General features: G+C 41.0%; 1 protein-coding gene across 2 annotated transcripts; it reads right to left on the bottom strand.

Moving 5' to 3' along the window:
- Positions 1-10,189: 10,189 nt before the first annotated feature.
- Positions 10,190-17,052, bottom strand: LOC115364279 (somatostatin receptor type 5-like). 2 transcript variants are annotated; one of them, XM_030058775.1, is made up of 5 exons: positions 16,697-17,052; positions 14,348-15,099; positions 13,462-13,830; positions 12,985-13,086; positions 10,190-12,448 (listed from the first exon to the last, which is right to left on the bottom strand). In XM_030058775.1, exons 2-4 carry the CDS (start codon positions 15,041-15,043, stop codon positions 13,018-13,020), a joined length of 1,134 nt encoding a protein of 377 aa, XP_029914635.1. In that variant the 5' UTR covers positions 15,044-15,099; positions 16,697-17,052; the 3' UTR covers positions 10,190-12,448; positions 12,985-13,017. The 2 variants fall into 2 exon arrangements, with proteins under 2 accessions (XP_029914635.1, XP_029914634.1); XM_030058774.1 differs by having other exon boundaries at positions 10,190-13,086.
- Positions 17,053-18,058: the final 1,006 nt, after the last annotated feature.

The following is an 18,058-nucleotide window of genomic DNA, read 5'->3' as shown; positions in this document are numbered from 1 at the left end:
GCTGTTGTCGCACAGGCTGACTTGACACTTTAGAGAAGTTGGCAAGTTCGAGCGGGTGGTGATTACACTGAGACAGAGTTTCTTTACATAATCTGATGCAAACTCTGACAAAACAACAAGTGAGTGCCAAACAAACAAACAAACCAAGAAGCTAACAATCCATTGGATTAACAGGCAGACGAGCAGGCTTGGTTTAGTTCCAGAGTCATGGTCAGCTCTCTGGATGTGTTTCAGTGTGTTAGGAGAAGCCTGGGTGGTATGCAGCACCAGCACTCCTCCTCTCCTGTGTCTCTCATCAGCCGGCCACAGTCATGACAGATGGGAAGAGTGATGAGGCTCAGTGTTATGAATTACCTAGGGTGTAATTTCCACTGGGGATAGAGGTGACACCCCCCAACAGCTCTTCAAAATCCTATTTTTGTAGCCCCAACTTTCAAAATGTTTTTATTATGATTTTTTAAAACTGCAAAAATCGTGCCACTGTCTGGCCAGCTGTCAGAATCTGGCTGAGATTGTGACTCGAGCTGCTGACTGTAAGGTCCTGATACGAGCAGCAGACACGGAGAGCCTGAAGTGTCCGTGGCTCTGGAGTGGATTTTGGTATCTGTGGACATGAGGTATTCCATGCACGTGCACTTGAAAAACTGCTCACTGAGAGGGCAAGCTGCAGCTCATAAAAATGAAACACCAACAGCAGCAGGTCAATATAACGTCTTTCTTAGGAGAAGGGATGAAAAGACAGAAAAGGAAACATGAGCAGGATGATTAGAATCTACATATTTAGAGCCACTATGGCAGAATTTAGCACGGTGACCATCGTAATTATTTAATGAATTTTGCATTAGTTACTGTAGTCCATAAATGTATGTAGAAATGCAGGAAAGAGGATCTAAATTGCATTTTTTTTTTCTAACGAAGGACTTCCAGACCAGCTATTTTATTGTTTCTCCCCAACTTCTCTAACCAAAGTTACTCCCCTGTGAATTACTCACTACAGTAAAGATTAGAGCCAGAGAGGATCATACTAGGCTGCATGGCGGTGGATTATAGTAAAAAAGGAAAAAAAAAAAAGAGTTGTGCTGTTGCATTGCTGTGCTTAAAACAAACAAACAAACTTTACAGTAACAGCGTGCTGCTTTACTGGATTCCATTTGATTAAAGCGGAAATACCTCTTTTATGAGGTCAATCAAACAGTTTACAGAGGGGTAGTAAATACTGCTTACAGTCATAGTTGTAGGTAACAGTAAGTGAGGCATACTGTAAATCACAACACTTGTGGAGTGATTTACATGGACACAATTATCAGACGAAACAAAAGAAAGCAGTGAGATCTGGATGTTAATACCAGTAATGACTATGGAGACAAAAGTTTTAATTTGATTTATATATACTGAAAAATTTGACAAAAAAATAAAATAGGCTACTAATAAAATAGGCACAGTCAGCAGGCTAATTAGCATTAATTAGCAGGCTAATACTCAGTGACATTTCTGATTCTCTCTGATTGTGATGGCTGCCCTGCTGCCACACGGGCCCTAAGTATCCCTGCACCACACTGCCTGTTCCACACACCTTTTGTTTTGGATCACCTCATTTCTGGTTATCTAGTTTATACACATTTTTGCAGTCACCATACACATATATACAGTTAACAAATAAATGACAGGACACACAATTGTTACCAATTATTTTCTGTATTTTCTTAATAACCTCAACATTTGTCTATTGTGTTTTGTTTAGTTAGTTTTGTCTTGGTCTACCCCCCTTTTTGTGTTTATTGGTCTGATCAGCCAGTATATGAGTTCACCTTGTGTGTCTAGTTGCTATGTCAGTTCATCTTTTGTTCAGTTCAGGTTAACCCCTTCAGACCTGCATTTTTTCTGTGGGGCAAAAAAAAAAAAAAAAAAAAAAAAAAAAAAAAACTGATTCTGACTCCTCTCCAACATAAAAACAGAGTGGAAAAAACACATTTTTGCTAACTCATGTTTTTAATAGTATTTTTTCATGTCCATTGCAATGGACATCAGACTTTGAAAAAATCCTGTAAATTAACCATATGATGTATGTTCAAAATTACTTAAAATATTATCACTTGTAACAGTTACAATTATACTGGCAGAAAATTTGTTTGGCCATCATGAACATAAATTAAAATTTTTGATTGAAAATGGGCACTTACTCCTCCGTCTCTGCAGTCGCTCAGCCATGCTTGTCTTGTCCGATGTCTGTCACTCTCTCAGCTCAAAGTCATAACATGATTATGATTGGATAATCAGGATCCAACCAGTAACCAGCATTACTGACATCATTCAATTACCCAGTATTCATTGGTTTAGAGACAGAAATATGTCATGTCCATTCCAATGGACGCAGGGTCTGAAGGGGTTATGTTGCTATTCCATTGAGTTGAGTTCTGCTTAGTTGACCTCATTTTAGGGCCCAGAACTTTGTGTTAAATATATTTGCTTTTCTTTGTGTTAGTGAATTAATTATGGATTCTTTTACTTTTTGGCTAAATGAATGCATCTTTTTTGTTTTTTTTTTTTTGTTTCCAAATTTAACTTGCGAGTCCTTGTCCTGCCTGCTTGGTCCCTCACACTGATTAATATCATAATAACCAGAAGAATCCACACCCAATCCAAGAAATGTTTTAAGCTGCTGTAAAAATCTTGGAAAAGTGCTCGTGAACCCTGGAAGTGATGCATTTTATGTTTGCATAAGTAACAAGTGGTTTGTTTGGAGCAAATACATGAAGAGCAGGGCAGCTAACATGGCTGAACAGACAAAGAGCAGAGAGCAATGCAATTTTTTTTTTTCAAAGAGGCCTTTTTTTATGTTGCTGGAGCAAAGGATTGTGCATTTTTTTGTTATGTATGTGGATAATATTGTTCGTGTCACAGCTGATGCCAACATTGTTTTCGTCTTGTCATGTTAACTACAAGTGTGTTTGACTAAGAGATTATCTTCAGAAGCAGTGTGACCAGAAAACACCATTTCAGATATTATTTCCTGACCACGTAGGCTGTCAGATCAGCCAGATAGAAATTATTTGTTGTTTATATTGAAAAGAAGCACTGCTGAATGATAATCATAAACAGGTGAAGGCAATAAAAACATATTGGTGGTGAAATAGTCCAGTTTTCTTTATAGTTCCTCGCCAAGTCTCAGCAGAACAACCTCTGCTTATGTGGTGTGGGGCCAAAGTCACCAAGTTTCTTTCTTTCTTTCTTTCTTTCTTTCTTTCTTTCTTTCTTTCTTTCTTTCTTTCTTTCTTTCTTTCTTTCCCATTCCGTGGGCAGGGCTGAGAATTTCATGCTAGTGTCAGATGACGTAAAAAGCCCTCCATCAGTGGGACATGGCTGTCTGCATCAAGCAACAGCTCAAATAAAAAGAAAAAAAATGTAACCACTGAGGGAGACAGGGGGGGCGGTTTGCCGGTCAGCTCACCTCGCGGGTCAGGAATATGTCTGTGTAGGTCCACGTTACGACTCAGGTCAGCCTCAGTTCATGAGGTGCAGAGATCAAGAGAGCAGTATGTGTGCATGTGTGTGACAGCGAGACAGAAAGAAAGAAAGAAAGAAAGAAGCTGAGTCCATTTAATCCATTAAAACCCATTATGGTGCCCTCGTTTACAGCATGAACGCCTGGCCACATCTTGGAGGCGACCAATTTGGAAAGCATCCCAGCTACATATCAGCTTTCTGCATCTGCTTGAGCCTTTCTTGGGATGGTGCCCCTCAAATGACTTTGATCCATTTCAAACTCCATTTTGTCCTCTGAATCCTCCAAAGACAAACCCAGAAACAGACAGTGTGGAAAAGTGATAGAGAGAGGTGGTGACATAACATATTTAATTTTGAATTTTTTTTTTTTTTTTTGCATTGATCATATATATTCTTTGCAGCAGCGTCTTGTGACAGTACACAGCAGCAGGATGCATGCAGCATGTGTTTTGGGGCCTGAGTGACTACCTCGGATACATGATAGAAGTGGACATGGGCATTTTCTGTCTCCTCGTGGGGGACAAGAGGGAAAATGGGGCAGGAAAAGACTCTGTAGGGTGGAGAAGGGCACAGCTCTCAGCTTTAATTAGCCACACAAGCTCCGACCTCCTCCTCTTCCTCCTTGGCTCGTTTTCTCCCCTTTTCTCCCTGCCAGACCTTCAAGGTGAAACTGGTGCATTTTGACCAAATGACCGTGTCTGCAGAGAAGTGCTGGCCATCTCTATGCTGTACGCACCTCGTTCATATTCTGTCTTGGTGAATGTGTTTGTTTGATGTACCTGAAGCTATCAGGACAGAGTGGTGTGTGTGTGTGTGTGTGTGTGTGTGTTTCTGATGTGTATCAGATGTGATTGTGATGGTCAGTGGTGCACATTTTGGTGCAGTCTATAAAATGTTTGTCCCCCTGACTCCCAGGTGCCAGACAGATTTTTTCAGCACTTCACTCCCTCTGCCTCTCTCAACACACTCTGCTTACATACACACATGAACACATTTTCCACACATGCTGTTTTACAATTTGATTTTCCTCTGCAGTATTACCCTGACTGAAACATATGCTTTCTACAAGAGTAATAATTTACATATTACATGATAGAGGTCTTAGTGATGCCACTCTTGAAGTTCAAATAAAAACTAAGCTGGTATCCTGATTGAATGTTTAACACCATTGTAAAAAATGTTACAATGTAGCACTAAATTTTGCATAAAAACTAAAGCAGCATCATTGGTGCCAACAATCACACAATAACATGACCGCATTGCTGAAGTATAGAATTAGGATTTGTGATAAACAAAGTGTCTCTCTCTTCTGCATCAGTTCTTTCTTGTGTTACCACACACACACACACACACACACACACACACACACACACACGTCTATTCCTCTTTTCTTCTTCCTCCTCTTTCCCTCTCTCTATTCCTCACCCTTAATCAGTTGAATAAAATAGGAGCCTTCAGTCGCCAGGAGCCGTGGAGCATCAGACCTCAGGGTGTGAGAGGCCATAACATTATTTAAATTTCCTTCAACATTAGCTCACTCATTATCCACATTTCTGCTAGTGTCAGTTTTGGTGTGGGAAGGGAGGGGGACGATGCCACAGGTCAGAGCTGGCGGAGGTGGCAGTTCGTCCATGTTGCTGTTACACATTCAGGACAGAACTCACATCAGGACAGTGACAGAAACAGAAGCAGGCGGTGAGCCGTGATGTGATTAAGATATTTTAAAAGTGAGGTCTTAACGAATTTAATTAGATATTCTGATTTTAATTATAGACAACACTTATAAGCATCATTAATAAAGAATTTATATCTGCACACGGTCACATGTTCATTGGTTTCTCTTTTGATGTCTCTTTAATTCCAGGTCTTACACAATAATATTCCCTCTTGTCTTGCCCCTCTCCTCTCCTCTCCTCTGCTCTCCTCTCCTCTCTTCTCCTCTCCTCTCCTCTCCTCTCCTCTCCTCGGGTGCCTGGTCGTTGGTGGCAGGTGATGTCACCTCCCATAGAGAGCAACAGGCAGTGACATCACCTGCCGCCAAAGACCAGGCATCCTTCCTTTCACCATGAGAGATGAGGCTTCACAGAGATTTGGGTTGAGGTTTTTGTGTTTACTCTTTACAATAACACACAAGGATGTATTGAACAGGATGATTCCCCAGTTGGAAAGGCTTTCTCTTTTGGCATGATTTTAGCATTTGAACAGCTGCTGACACAACTGTAATGCTGGGATGCCAAGTTGAATCTTTGTCTAGCAGGATGTTGTTTGTGCCAAGTGTTATTGCACAAATCCAAGATTGATTTCCCAGTCATGCACATTGTTTGTGGGCCCACTACGATCAATCAATATGACTGAGCCATACAAGAACCGCTCTAATCCATATATAAGTGTCAATCAGACAGGAGCTGGGGGAAAATACTTTCTTTGAACAGTCAAACGGTTGTTGGCTGAACGTGCTGCTGTAGGAAGCGTGATGATCAGCAGCAGAGTTGACGCAGTAGTTTGCATGGAAAATAAAGGTGGGGATTCATAGAGATGCTATAGAGGAAGGGGTGGGCTAAGGCTGAAATTCAAGTGTTTTGAGTAGTAATAACAGAGTTGGATGTAGGTGGGGTTTTGAATAGAGGGGAGTTATTTTAAACAGTTGGATTTCAGCTGCATTCTTGGAGCACAAGCCTTTAAACAGGAGAGTCAAAGTCCACAGGGGAGATGGAGGCAGGGAGAGATGGGGGCGAGCTGCTGAGACATTCTGCTGAAGCTCTGGTTTTTGCTGATTACATGCCTTTCTCCTCCCTCCACCCACCCGTGTTCTTTCCCTTATTTTCTTTCTCCTTCGCAAAAAAAAAAAAAAAAAAAAAAAAAAAAAAAAAAAAGAGCAGCTTGGACGAAATATAAAATGTGTTATTTCACAGGGGATATACCCAAGAGGGTTTCTGCAGATCATAACCTTGACTGTAGAGTGCAATTTTCCAGATTCTTACTGTGGCATCAGAGATTTGACATACCATCTGGCAAATATTTATGTTTTAAAATATTTAACCATAAGAGGTTAAGGAGAATACTACTCATGAATAAATCAAAGGTTGTGATAATGTGGATAAATCAATAAAGAAATACAGACCTTATATTCCAAGCTCACAAAACATGAAGGAATACATTTTGGGAAAAATATCAATTTGGATTTGATATTTTATGGTTGTTAAATTTTTATGTTTTTGTTTATGTTTTTATGTTCTTATGTCTCTTTTATGTTTTGATGTCTTTTATGCCTTGTTTTTAAGCATGCTTTATAAATAAATTTGGATTTGGATTTGGAAATTTGGAAAAACACCCAAGAGGTTCGATACCATTTTCACCTCTGTACATCCTCCATATGTGCGGTTCCAGTGGGTAGCATTTAGTTTATTTGTGCCAGATCTTTCTATACCTTCAACAGTGCGGATCACTGTGATATACATGGAGGGATAAATGTGTTCAGCGGTTACAGTCTCACCATCTAACGTCTCTTAAAATGACACGTTTTGTATTTCAAATACACAATACATTGTGTAAAGACAGCTTTGGAGTTGCTGTAAGGTTTATTTTTTCACTTTGATGGAGCTACGCTAATGATTCCCATAGACTTCAGGTCTTTATGCTAAGCTAACATGAAATGCTACCACTGCATGTACAGAGGTCAAAATGGTATCAAACAGCTTGCCTCAGTGTTAGTATGATGGAAAAAGAACATTTTGCCCAAAACGTTGGAGTATTCTTTTAATCCAAAGTTACTGTGTGGTAACAAAAGTCAGAGATGAAGTGCCTCTTGTAGATGCTGCAACTGAATTGTTTGCAGTGTATCCTTGAACATATGTAATTAACTGCATCTTAACAAATACTATACATTCTTTTAGAAAACTACGACCTTCACAGAACCAGCCAGGAAACTGCAGATGGACACAAAAGACAAAATGACAACTGTAACTCGCAGTAGCATTTCAATTAAGAGTGAGCCGAGTTTCATTTTCCTCTGCTGTAAACCTGTGCTGAAAAACAAGCCGACCAATAATCCATCTGTAAAGGTCAGTGTTACCCATCACACCCTGTACTCTGAGTGCAACATGCCCCCTGCATCCTGCCTGCTCCGCAGTCAGCCCGTGTCAGCCACTGCCAGCTCATGGCTGCTGTGACATTATATCACAGCCACTCAACTCTGGCAGGGCTGCCTGTTGCTCTCATGCCCACTGGTACACAACATTTGAACTTTGTTTCTCAAAGCAAAGAGCAAAATGTACCTCAGCTGTCGATTGTTTTGAATGCAGAGACACTGTTAACTCCTACCAGTTTTTTTTTTTTTTTTTTGGCATCTTTTTCAGGTGTTAGCACCTTAAAGGATTTGTTTTATTTATTTATGTTTCCTTTTTAGCTGCCACTGATACATATCCCTTCACAGGCTGACTCATTTGCTGAGAGGAAACATGCCTCCTTTCCCTACCTTCTTCATAAAGCGAGCTTCCCTTCCTGGTGTCTGGATTACATCCGCTGGAGTGCCCTACCTTAATTATGATGGCAAATGTGCCGCACTCAACATTATCGTCTAATTAAAATGAGAGATTGATTTTCTGGCAGCAATATTGCATGCTTCCTGTTCAGTGTGTCTCAAACCGCAGGGTAGAGCATCACACAGATGTTTCTGGTATTGTGTGGTTAAACTAGAGTGCAACAAAATTAGATTAAAACAGTGAAAGGAACGAACAAATCTATGCCACATATGACATAACAGCTACATCAACACCTGCTGGCCACATAATTGAATCAACTGTCATAAAATGTCTCATGTTATTCAGCAAACCTTTTTGAATGTGGTATTGCTGTGTTACTTTTACTTCTCAAGCACTCTTTTGTTCTCAGGTTTAGTTTAGGATGCAAAAGTCTTGTATTTGTCTCCTTCTTTTAAGGCACATTTGCTAGTTTCACTTTGGAGGGATTTCAGGGGCATGACATGCACTTTCACCAACTGAGCCACTAGAGCCCCCAATATTTTCTGGTTCACAAGGCTAGTAAGACCTCTGCTGGAAAAAGGGGATTTGCTAGGATTTATAATCTTTATGAGTGCCTCGACAGCCAGGATGTTTCTGAACAGTGGCTCCTCTGGTGGATTGTGTTAGAGACTGACAGCCCAGCACATGTTGACTGTGTTCAGTCTCAAAGATAAAATCTTGTCCTGCAGGTTATTCCAGAAAGTGTCTTTATTATCTAAAAAGAGTTTGTTAACTATGAGGTAAAGGAAACCTGGGATTTTCAGTTCCAAGGAGTGAGATTAAATGAATTCACTCAGGCCAGCTTCCATGGTAACTTACGCTCTGAAACTAATCTGAACTTGAACTTGAACTCACCTCGGGTTTTTGCACAGAAAAGCTGATGACCTGCAGCATTTTACCCAGGAGATAGCTGTCTTTTTCAAAACAGTAGCTGCGTTAGGTCGGATCTTTTCCATGCAGTTAGAGAAGGAGGAAAGGATATGTTTCAAACTAGATTATTTTTACGGTGCGTTGCGAAAAATTGCCTAGGGTTGATTGAAGTGAGGACCACATAGACTCAGCTGAAAAATGTGAAATGAATCCCATCGACCACCTGCACTTTTTCATCATGCCGCTTTTATTGGAAATTGGGAAGAGAGAAAATGTAGAACCAACAAAGTAGAAGCAGGTTCCTCTTCTAATCTTTGCCGACTGAGCTTTTATTGTGAAAGGTACCACAGTTTGTCATTGATCGTTTGTTCTCTGTGATGGATCTGATTTAAAATGTAGTGAAGCACAATAATTAAAAGTAAAATGTCTAACTTTAAAAGAACAAGAACACAAAATGCTACTCATTTACAGTAACACCAGTAAATAAAATTACTTACCTCCACCTCTGATTTTGAAAGGTCAATAGCTCATTTTTAAACTGCTGATCTGAAAAAATATACTTAATTTTTAACTGTTTTCTTAAGTAGGCATATAAAATAATATGAGATGAGGTTCTCCTTCCTTTGGGTTGTTGTGCAGCTAAACGGAGGAGCTCATAACCTTGTAAAGCCAAAGACAGATGTTACTGGAGGCATGTACGGGCAAATAAGCTGCAGTATAAATGATTTTTTTTCTATTACTTGTTGAGAGCAAATAAATTAGAGAGAAAGAATAATTGCACACAGTGTAAAAACACCTCTGAGGCTTTGTTGAATAATAAGACCAATTTGTCACTGAGTATAAACAGGAGGCATACAAATTAGGAAACTGCAGATTCCAGTGCAATAATGCGTATTTTAGCTGTGAAGCTCAAAATAGTTCTTGGGTGATGTTTTATACCTGATAACAGTCACTGGCCCTCTATCCTGTCACCTGACATTGGAAAGAGATAGAACACGGCAGCATAACCACAAACACTGAGGTGGCTCAAAGCGTGGGCCCAGTGCTGCACAAAGGACAGGGTGTGTTTGCACCCGTACACCTGCGACAGGTTGTCAGTAAACACTGCTAATAAGGGCCGCAGAGGAGGAGGGAGCCTCGGAGAGAGGGTACGAGTGTGAATAGATGGTGGTGAAGAAAGAAAGTGGCAGGAGGAAGGGAAGAAGAAAAAACAAAAAGAGAAGAGAAGAGGTGGAGTGGATCGATCAAGATGGCAAAATGAGAGGGCATTACACAGCAAAGATTTCAAGGGCATCTCAATTCAGTTTCATGTTTATTAAGCTGCAACACTAAATATGAAATGCTGCTGACGTTTCACAAGTGGTAAGATCACCGGCATATTTCAAAAGCACAGATGACATTGTGACCTAAATACTGTTTTACTCTCCACTTAACTAAAGAGAAAATGTAAGATCATGGTGTGACAGTAATTTCACCCAAATACCACAAGTATGAATAGAGTGTTCTTATCTATTCCTACACACCTGTGTAGCCTACGGTATATATTTTAACCCTGTGTGCCCCATATCAAAGCTTCTTCTCAACTAATGAATCTTTGTTGAGTTTCAAAAACACTTGGATTGTGTAAAATGCGCCTGCGCTCCATTTCTTAAATCATAAAAACTCAGAAACATGAATTTGAAATACACTAAATGCACAAATATTAGGGCCACTTAAACCACACTGGATTGCCCTATTTTTTTCTTTAATGTTTTTTTTTTCTCTTTTTCATCCACTTTACTCCTTCCCGAATGAAGTCATTTCATAGGTGAAATCAAAATGGGATTTATAGCTTTCAGCAGATGGTCCAAATGTTTTGCACACTCAGAGTTATGTCTTCTGTAGCTAAATGACCCAAAACAGTGTACTGTGTGTATTTGAACACTGCTAAAAGAAAATATGCATTTCTTGATTTAAGATTTTTCACTGAAGTATTTTGCTCAACTAATTAAACTATCTGAAATCCATACAGCAATTGATATGGTTGCATATATGAAAGTAATAGCAGGGTTATAGTCAATAACCAGAGCAAGAAACACGCAAACAATCACATACATTAACCGACTGATCGCTAATATAAAACAAACAAACAAACAAACAAACAAACAAACAAAACAAGTACTTTGTCTTAGTTTTGCATTAGTTAGATTTTCAGATGTGGACAGATTTATTTATACAAATGCCTGACTGATTTCTGTGGCAGAGCTTTGTCCCCGAGTCTAACCACATGATACGACCAAGTCATCAAGGTTTTACTGTCCTGGATTCCTGGGACAAAGCGTTTTGCCCCTTTGTTCCTCCTGTTTGGACAATAAAACTTCCATAACCTCCTACAAAGCCTCGAAGCTAAATTGTTCTGTTGTGAGTGGCATTAAAGGACAGGCTTGGTGTTTTTCAGCGGTGATGAGAAAAACATACCACTCTGCTGCAATGTCTTGCTCGCCTTGTGTAAAACAGGAAACACACAGCACAGTCAAACACGCTGACATCTGGTCCACAGCACCAGAAACATGGCTGCAAACCCTGGCCACTGACAAATTTAGCTTTTACCCCGTGGTAACTCACTGCCTTATATACGTCCACATCGCTCTGCTGCTGAGTTGGCTATAATGTTGTGCTTACTGGAACTCGGATTTCACAATTTCTGTCTTGTACATTTTGATAACATGCCGTTCAAGGTGTCAACTCTTTGTTATTACTCCCTTGTCCTGAGATGGGCCCGGGGTCCAAGTACAAGCGAATGCAGCATTAGCTGACTAACAGTAAAACTGTATGACTGTATACAAGGCACTGTATTATTGTACATGCTAAATAAAACGTGGTAGAAAGCACAGATTGCAAACATTTTTTTTGGCTGCAAAATTGCAAGTTGTATTTAACTGTGCTGTGAGTTTTCCGTCTTCAAAAAGGAAATACAAAGATTTTTCAAAGTGAAAACGAGTGCCCTGTGCTGAAGGCTACCAAGAGGCTACAGTTAGCTGTGAGATTTTGCTATGCACAGTTATAAATGCTGGGTATCAACATTTCAAAACAAGCTGGGTTGAAAAATCCCGAACCTGTCCTATAACTGTACCATAAATTTATCATAATATTTATCAGTGACAGTGATAATAAACATCAATTATCTATTCAATGGTGAGATCTAGAAATTGAAACATATGTTGCCACCATACACATAAATTGTTTCATGCAGGCACATTTCCAGAGCCCTTCTTCCATTTGTTAACACAATGTGAGCATGCAGAACAGACTTGATCATTTATCAAAATTCTTAAAGGCTCCAAAAACCGACTTACAATGTTATCCTGTGATTAGTTCAATTCTGGCTGGCTAATCAATAAAATGATTTTAACATTCACAGTATCCATATCACAAATAAATCCCTCGCTTCTCGTAAGGTATCCATGTTTTCACAGGTCCGTCTTCAGCTCGGTGTTTTTCAGGTGCTGAAAGTCTCCGCAGACATCGTCGAGATGTTGAGTGTTTGGGTCAAGTTACATTATCTAGATCCTCCCCTGTCATGTTGGTATCACATGTCAAAGGTCAGGCAACAAGGTCAAGCAAGTGAAAGGTGAGACAGATGTTACAAAGGTATGTTGTGTTCTTGGTATCCATATACACTTTGTGACAGATTTGGTGTTTGAGCAACGAGCTGAATCCTGTGAAGAAGGCATTTCTCAAGGCATCCGAGTTTGTGACACTGGAATTAAAATGCCCATCAAACACCTTTTTTTTCCAGCCTCCCAACAGCACAATGGCAAGTGTAGTTACATCAACACAGACTGTATATTTAAAATCTCAATGATGACTACATTATGTATTGCACCGAAAGTCATACAGGATTATAATAAATGAATCAGATATTGGTAAAAAGAAATACAGAGCAAAATGACAATATTGAACTCTGAGATGAATGCTGTACTTATTTAGGTGTCCTACTTTGCTTCCAGACCCTTGGTTCTCTCTAGAAATGTTCCAGTCACGTCAGATTAATAGGGAATAAATGCTGGAAAGAAGGCAGGGGTGAAACCAACCAAGTTGTTGGTGTTACCTCAGTAGCAGGTGGCAGGCTGGCTTGGAAAACTCATAACAGGTCAGTCACTGTTGAGTCTGAAGGCAAAATGTCTTTCTTGATGATCCCACAATTCTCTGTCTGCACACACAGTGAAAAAAAATACCACAGACGGGTGTCTTACTTTTGATTGCTCAAAAACAAAACAAATGAAATGATGCACTCAAAGACAAAAATACTGCCCACACACACAGTTTACACAGTGCATGGTAACAGTGGGCACCCAGTATAAAGCCTCAGAAAGAGAAATTGTTCATAACATCAACAGGTGAGATTTGGAATAAGAGGTATTATGCACACAGAGATTGCGAAATGTCAGAGTGGAGAGGCATCTGCTGAAGAACGGGCTCATCAGAACAATGAAGTGTCAAAGGAACAGAGTATACTTGCAGTAAAGTGGCAAGGAAAACCTCTGAATGCAATCAAAATCTTTAATATTCAATTTTTCTACCATACCTGGTTATTCTGTGTGTTTCCATTCTGCATGTGTTCCCCTGCTTGTCTCCCTCCCGCCACGTCTGCTGCACCAACGCCATTGGCCTTGTGGAAACAGAGCACCTTCCGGAAGCTCTGCTTGAAGTTGTCAGAGAGGAAGCCGTAGAGGAGGGGGTTGGCGCAAGAGTTGACGTAGGTGAGAATGACCAAGAAGAAGTAGAGTGCTGCATTGTTCTCGGGGATGATATAAACCAGGTTGACCATGTTGGTGAGGAAGAAGGGCAGCCAGCAAAGTACAAACACCACCACAATGACCACCACCATGCGGGTCACTTTGCGTTCCGACTTACGCCGTTTTGTCAGGCCCACCCGCACACCTGCTGACCTCACCTGAAAAAGATATCACTGATTAAACACTTCTGAAGAGCAAAAATATAAAAAGAATCCAAACAGCTACAATGACCTAGTTTTGTCTGCACTCAATGTGTCTATGTATCCAGAATATAATTTTTCATAACACCCAGTAGCTTCCCTGTTGCTATCACACAGGTAACATCACCTCTCCTATTGTAGCTTTGTTCTCTGATTTGGTGAAGCCACTGCCCAGACAGGGAGATGAATTCCAATTAAAACAATGGTGGAGACCCAGATATAGGGTGACACAAACAGAATTTGCTTTTATTAACTTTACAGGTTATTGGTGTGATTACAGTATTTCCTGTTTTATATCATTTCTTCCCTGGTAGCTGCAGTGCCATGAAATGGCAAAGGAGGAGCCATAATCATGTATGGAAACAATTCTAACTTCAGTTTATGAATAACAAAAGGAAATCTATTAAATAAAGAATTGTATAAATTAGACATGTTGATATGGCTGTAACGTAGCCTTAATTCAACCCGGTAGTACCTTGATCACAATGAGTAGGTAGCAGAGGCAGATGATAAGCAGTGGACCAAAGAAGCCCAGGATGGACGTGTAGAGGATGAAGGCAGTGGACCACAGGTCCTGGGGCTCAGGCCAGCTAATGTTGCACGAATTGAACCAGTCCTGTACGTCTGAGTAGATCATGACTGGCAGGACCACCAGGAAGGACACTACCCACACCATGACATTAAACACCTTGGCCACCTGTGGCCTTCGCCACTTGGCACTGCGAATAGGATGCACCACGGCCAGGTAGCGGTCAATGCTCATCACTGTCAGGCAGAAGATGGAGCTGAACTGGCTCATGGCGTCCGCAGTCATGCACACCTTGCAGAGGAACTCCCCATATGGCCAGTAGGAAAGCACACCCTGGGTGCCCAGGAAGGGAATACCAAGGATATAGAGCTCGTCAGCCAAGGCCAAGTTGAGGATGTACATGTTGGTAACTGTCTTCATCTTGGCGTAGCGAACCACCACGTAGATGACCAGCGTGTTCCCCAGAAGACCTATGATGAAGACGGTGATGTAGATGACAGCGGTGGTGATCGTGCCACTACCGATGAAGGGCTCTGCTTCATCTGGCATGTGTGATGAATTGGTGACAGTGGAGCAGCCGTAGGTGGGGCTTGTGGGCAAGTAGACATCCTCACCCACCAACGTCCCATTGCAGAGATTCATCTTGGAGGCAGCAGAGGGTACAGTTCAGCGTCCTTTTGGATTACAGTGGGAAAAAGCTGATGTAGGGAAAAGACAGGCACACATTTACAGTGATTATATGGCATTAACAGAACAGACAAACTTTATTCTACTTTACTGTACTGTCAGGAAACTAATAACGATGTCCTGCTCTGTTTTGTTCTGTGTCAGGGTCTTTCTGTTGTGTCAAACTGTTGCACCCTGCACACTCACAGCAGCACACAGAGAGGTCGTCTGGGCAAGATGCCCGTATTTACCAAGAGATGAGAGAAATATTCCACTGAATCATCTGGGCATATGGCCAATCTGCCATTTCTTTTAATGGGAAGGTGCACTTTAGAAGAGGATGGCATTGGTTTAACAGGTTTCAAGTACTGCCACTGCCACTGGGACTGTAGTCCATAATGGAAGGGCAGACAAAGAAACAAGCACCTGCAGACAAGTGGCAGGTGCGCACTTGAAGGACTGGAGTGCTAAAGAGGTGAAGAGTGGTGAATAGTCAGTGGTGTCTGTTTTGATGAATGGGCATTTTGGGCATCATTTTGGACCACATTTAACCACATTTTAAATGTGCCTATCAAATGATTACATATTTTAGCTGCACAACTGTACCTCTAGTCCCACTTGCATAACAATTAAACCAGTCACAGGGAGTGCCCTGAAAGGAGAGCGATGGTTAACTTGTAAATTAGTCTTTTAAGAAATTAATGTTTTGTTGCCATGAGGATCAAGCAGCTTTAATTAACTAACTCCTCCTGAGATCCTCGGGGACTGGGTTCCCTGCACCACACTAGCGACAAGGTGAGTGATCGTGTTGCCCTCTATTCAGCTTTATGGCACTAGCCTGTATGCGCACACCTGGCGCCGCATAGTTGACCTTATAATTGTCATTCGCTGGATGTGGCAACCTGTGAAAATCTGTTGCGCAAATAATTGGTCTGACGCGAGCATTCATTGAACCGCGCTCCAAAACACCGGAGTGACGCGCAGCCCGCAGCCTGTTGTTGAGACCACAAACATTTGGGATGTCCGAGTCCCCTTCAGGCTGGGACCGGACACTCCTGTCTGGAAAAAAAGCTGCAAGGTGTCTGTAACAAATGTAGGCCACGGTGATAAGAGCAATTTGCAATATTATTCAGATTTCTCGCTCACTGAATCGCAGCGCACATATTGCCCCAACAAATTCGAATAAAATGTGTTTAACTAAGGTGAAGCTGAAAATATTAAGGCGAGGACTGCGCTGCCTGAAATCACATTAGTTTTGCCCAAGCTTCATTTTTAAAAAAAATCAACGTCTATTTTTTTTTTTTTTTGGTTAATTTAACTTACATATAAATGTAACCGTGAGTTTATTCCATAAGGATATAACACTTCTGAACATTTTTTTATTCAAACTTATGAGCACAATTTTTCTTAAAATACTTCATTTATCGTCTTTTTCCCGTCAATAATCGGACAACACGGCGTTTTGTAGAAAAGAAAAAAGAAATAAAGAAAAGACAGATTCTACCTTGGAATAGTGCGAGTACTTTCTTCTGAAGATCTGTGTATTTGTGTGTGTCTGTATATAAATATTTTTCGTTTCATTTCATTTCATTTCTCCTGCAGCAGTGACAGCCCGGGGGTTCAGCCTACCTGTGCGCTCCCGTGCGCCTCATTCTCTCTCCAAGGTGCTTATGCGTCGGCTCGCTGCGCGTCTCCTGTGATGTTCAGCCTGAGATGTTGGACACACCGACTTTCTCGCTTCTTGTTTTCTTGTCTTCCTCTTTCTTTGTAAGAGACACCACTTCACACTTGAATATGCATCTTCAGGCATTTTCTTGCTGTCAGCTCGCGCAAAACCCTGAAGCGTGACGCATAACTGACGCAACCAGTATTAATTTTTTTTTTTACAGTTAGTCAATTTTTTTATGACTGCTTAATAAATGTAATACCCAACCCAGTTCCTCCGATAACAATAACAAGAGACTTCATACAGTGTGAGGGGTCCGGGATCCTCTTCTGCTCCTGCAGAGCCTTAACGCACTGCTATTATTTATGCTTGGAAAAATGTCACCACGCCTTTGGGTGTGCAAGTCCCACCCATGGATGGCTATGTGATCACCACAGAGCAACAATAAATAGTTGGGGTAAAAGCACATAGCCCTCTATTTCTTATACACACTTACAGTCAAACATACATAATCCAACCTTTTCATTTACTGTAGAGGACAGCATAAACTACATCAATGCCACAGCATATAAAAATATAAAATATATAACTGAAAGTAATTAAAATAACTCTTGTTGCATCTCTCTCTCTCTTTCTCTCTCTCTCTCTCTCTCTCACTCTCACTGTATCTATCTCTGTTTGTCTATCAAGTATGGTAATTGCTTTTTCATTAAGGCTTTCTTTTTTCTTTTTTTAGCAGGACATTTTCAAAAAAGAGATACTTCAGATTGAGTTTCATTAAAGTGTGGATAAATTAAACCCCTTTCCGACGTAATTAAATGGGCCTATTCAGATGCAATAAATCACCTTGTGCGGGTGGGGTGTGGAAGGGTGGGGTGACGGTGGGTGGGTGTCTCAGTTGACAGGTGGAGATAAATGTGGGTGAAATGGAAAAAACAGAAGGTGGGTGGATAACACAGGAGGGATGAGGGTGAGATTTGATGGTGATTCTCTGGGAACGCTGCCTACTTTTAATCCATTAGCTTCATGTTGTTGTCATCCAAGTCAGTGCAGTGTTAACAACCGTCACCCTGAAGAATAGACTGACACAAACAGACACACACACAGACACACACACACACACACACACACACACACACACACAGAGATGAAAAGGAGATACAAACACAGCAGTGCTCAAGAGATGACTGAGCCTGATAGCCGTTAGACTGACTAGCAGCAGTTGTTGAGCGTCAGTGAAGTGCTGATGTGTGTGTGTGTGTGTGTGTGTGTGTTTACTCCATTCTTGCATTTTCACTCAGTCAAACCGGTCGAGGGAGGTTACA

This window comes from Myripristis murdjan, chromosome 8 (genome assembly GCF_902150065.1).
Source record: "Myripristis murdjan chromosome 8, fMyrMur1.1, whole genome shotgun sequence".
Taxonomy (NCBI): domain Eukaryota; kingdom Metazoa; phylum Chordata; class Actinopteri; order Holocentriformes; family Holocentridae; genus Myripristis; species Myripristis murdjan.
This window is presented reverse-complemented; position numbering and strand designations above follow the sequence as displayed.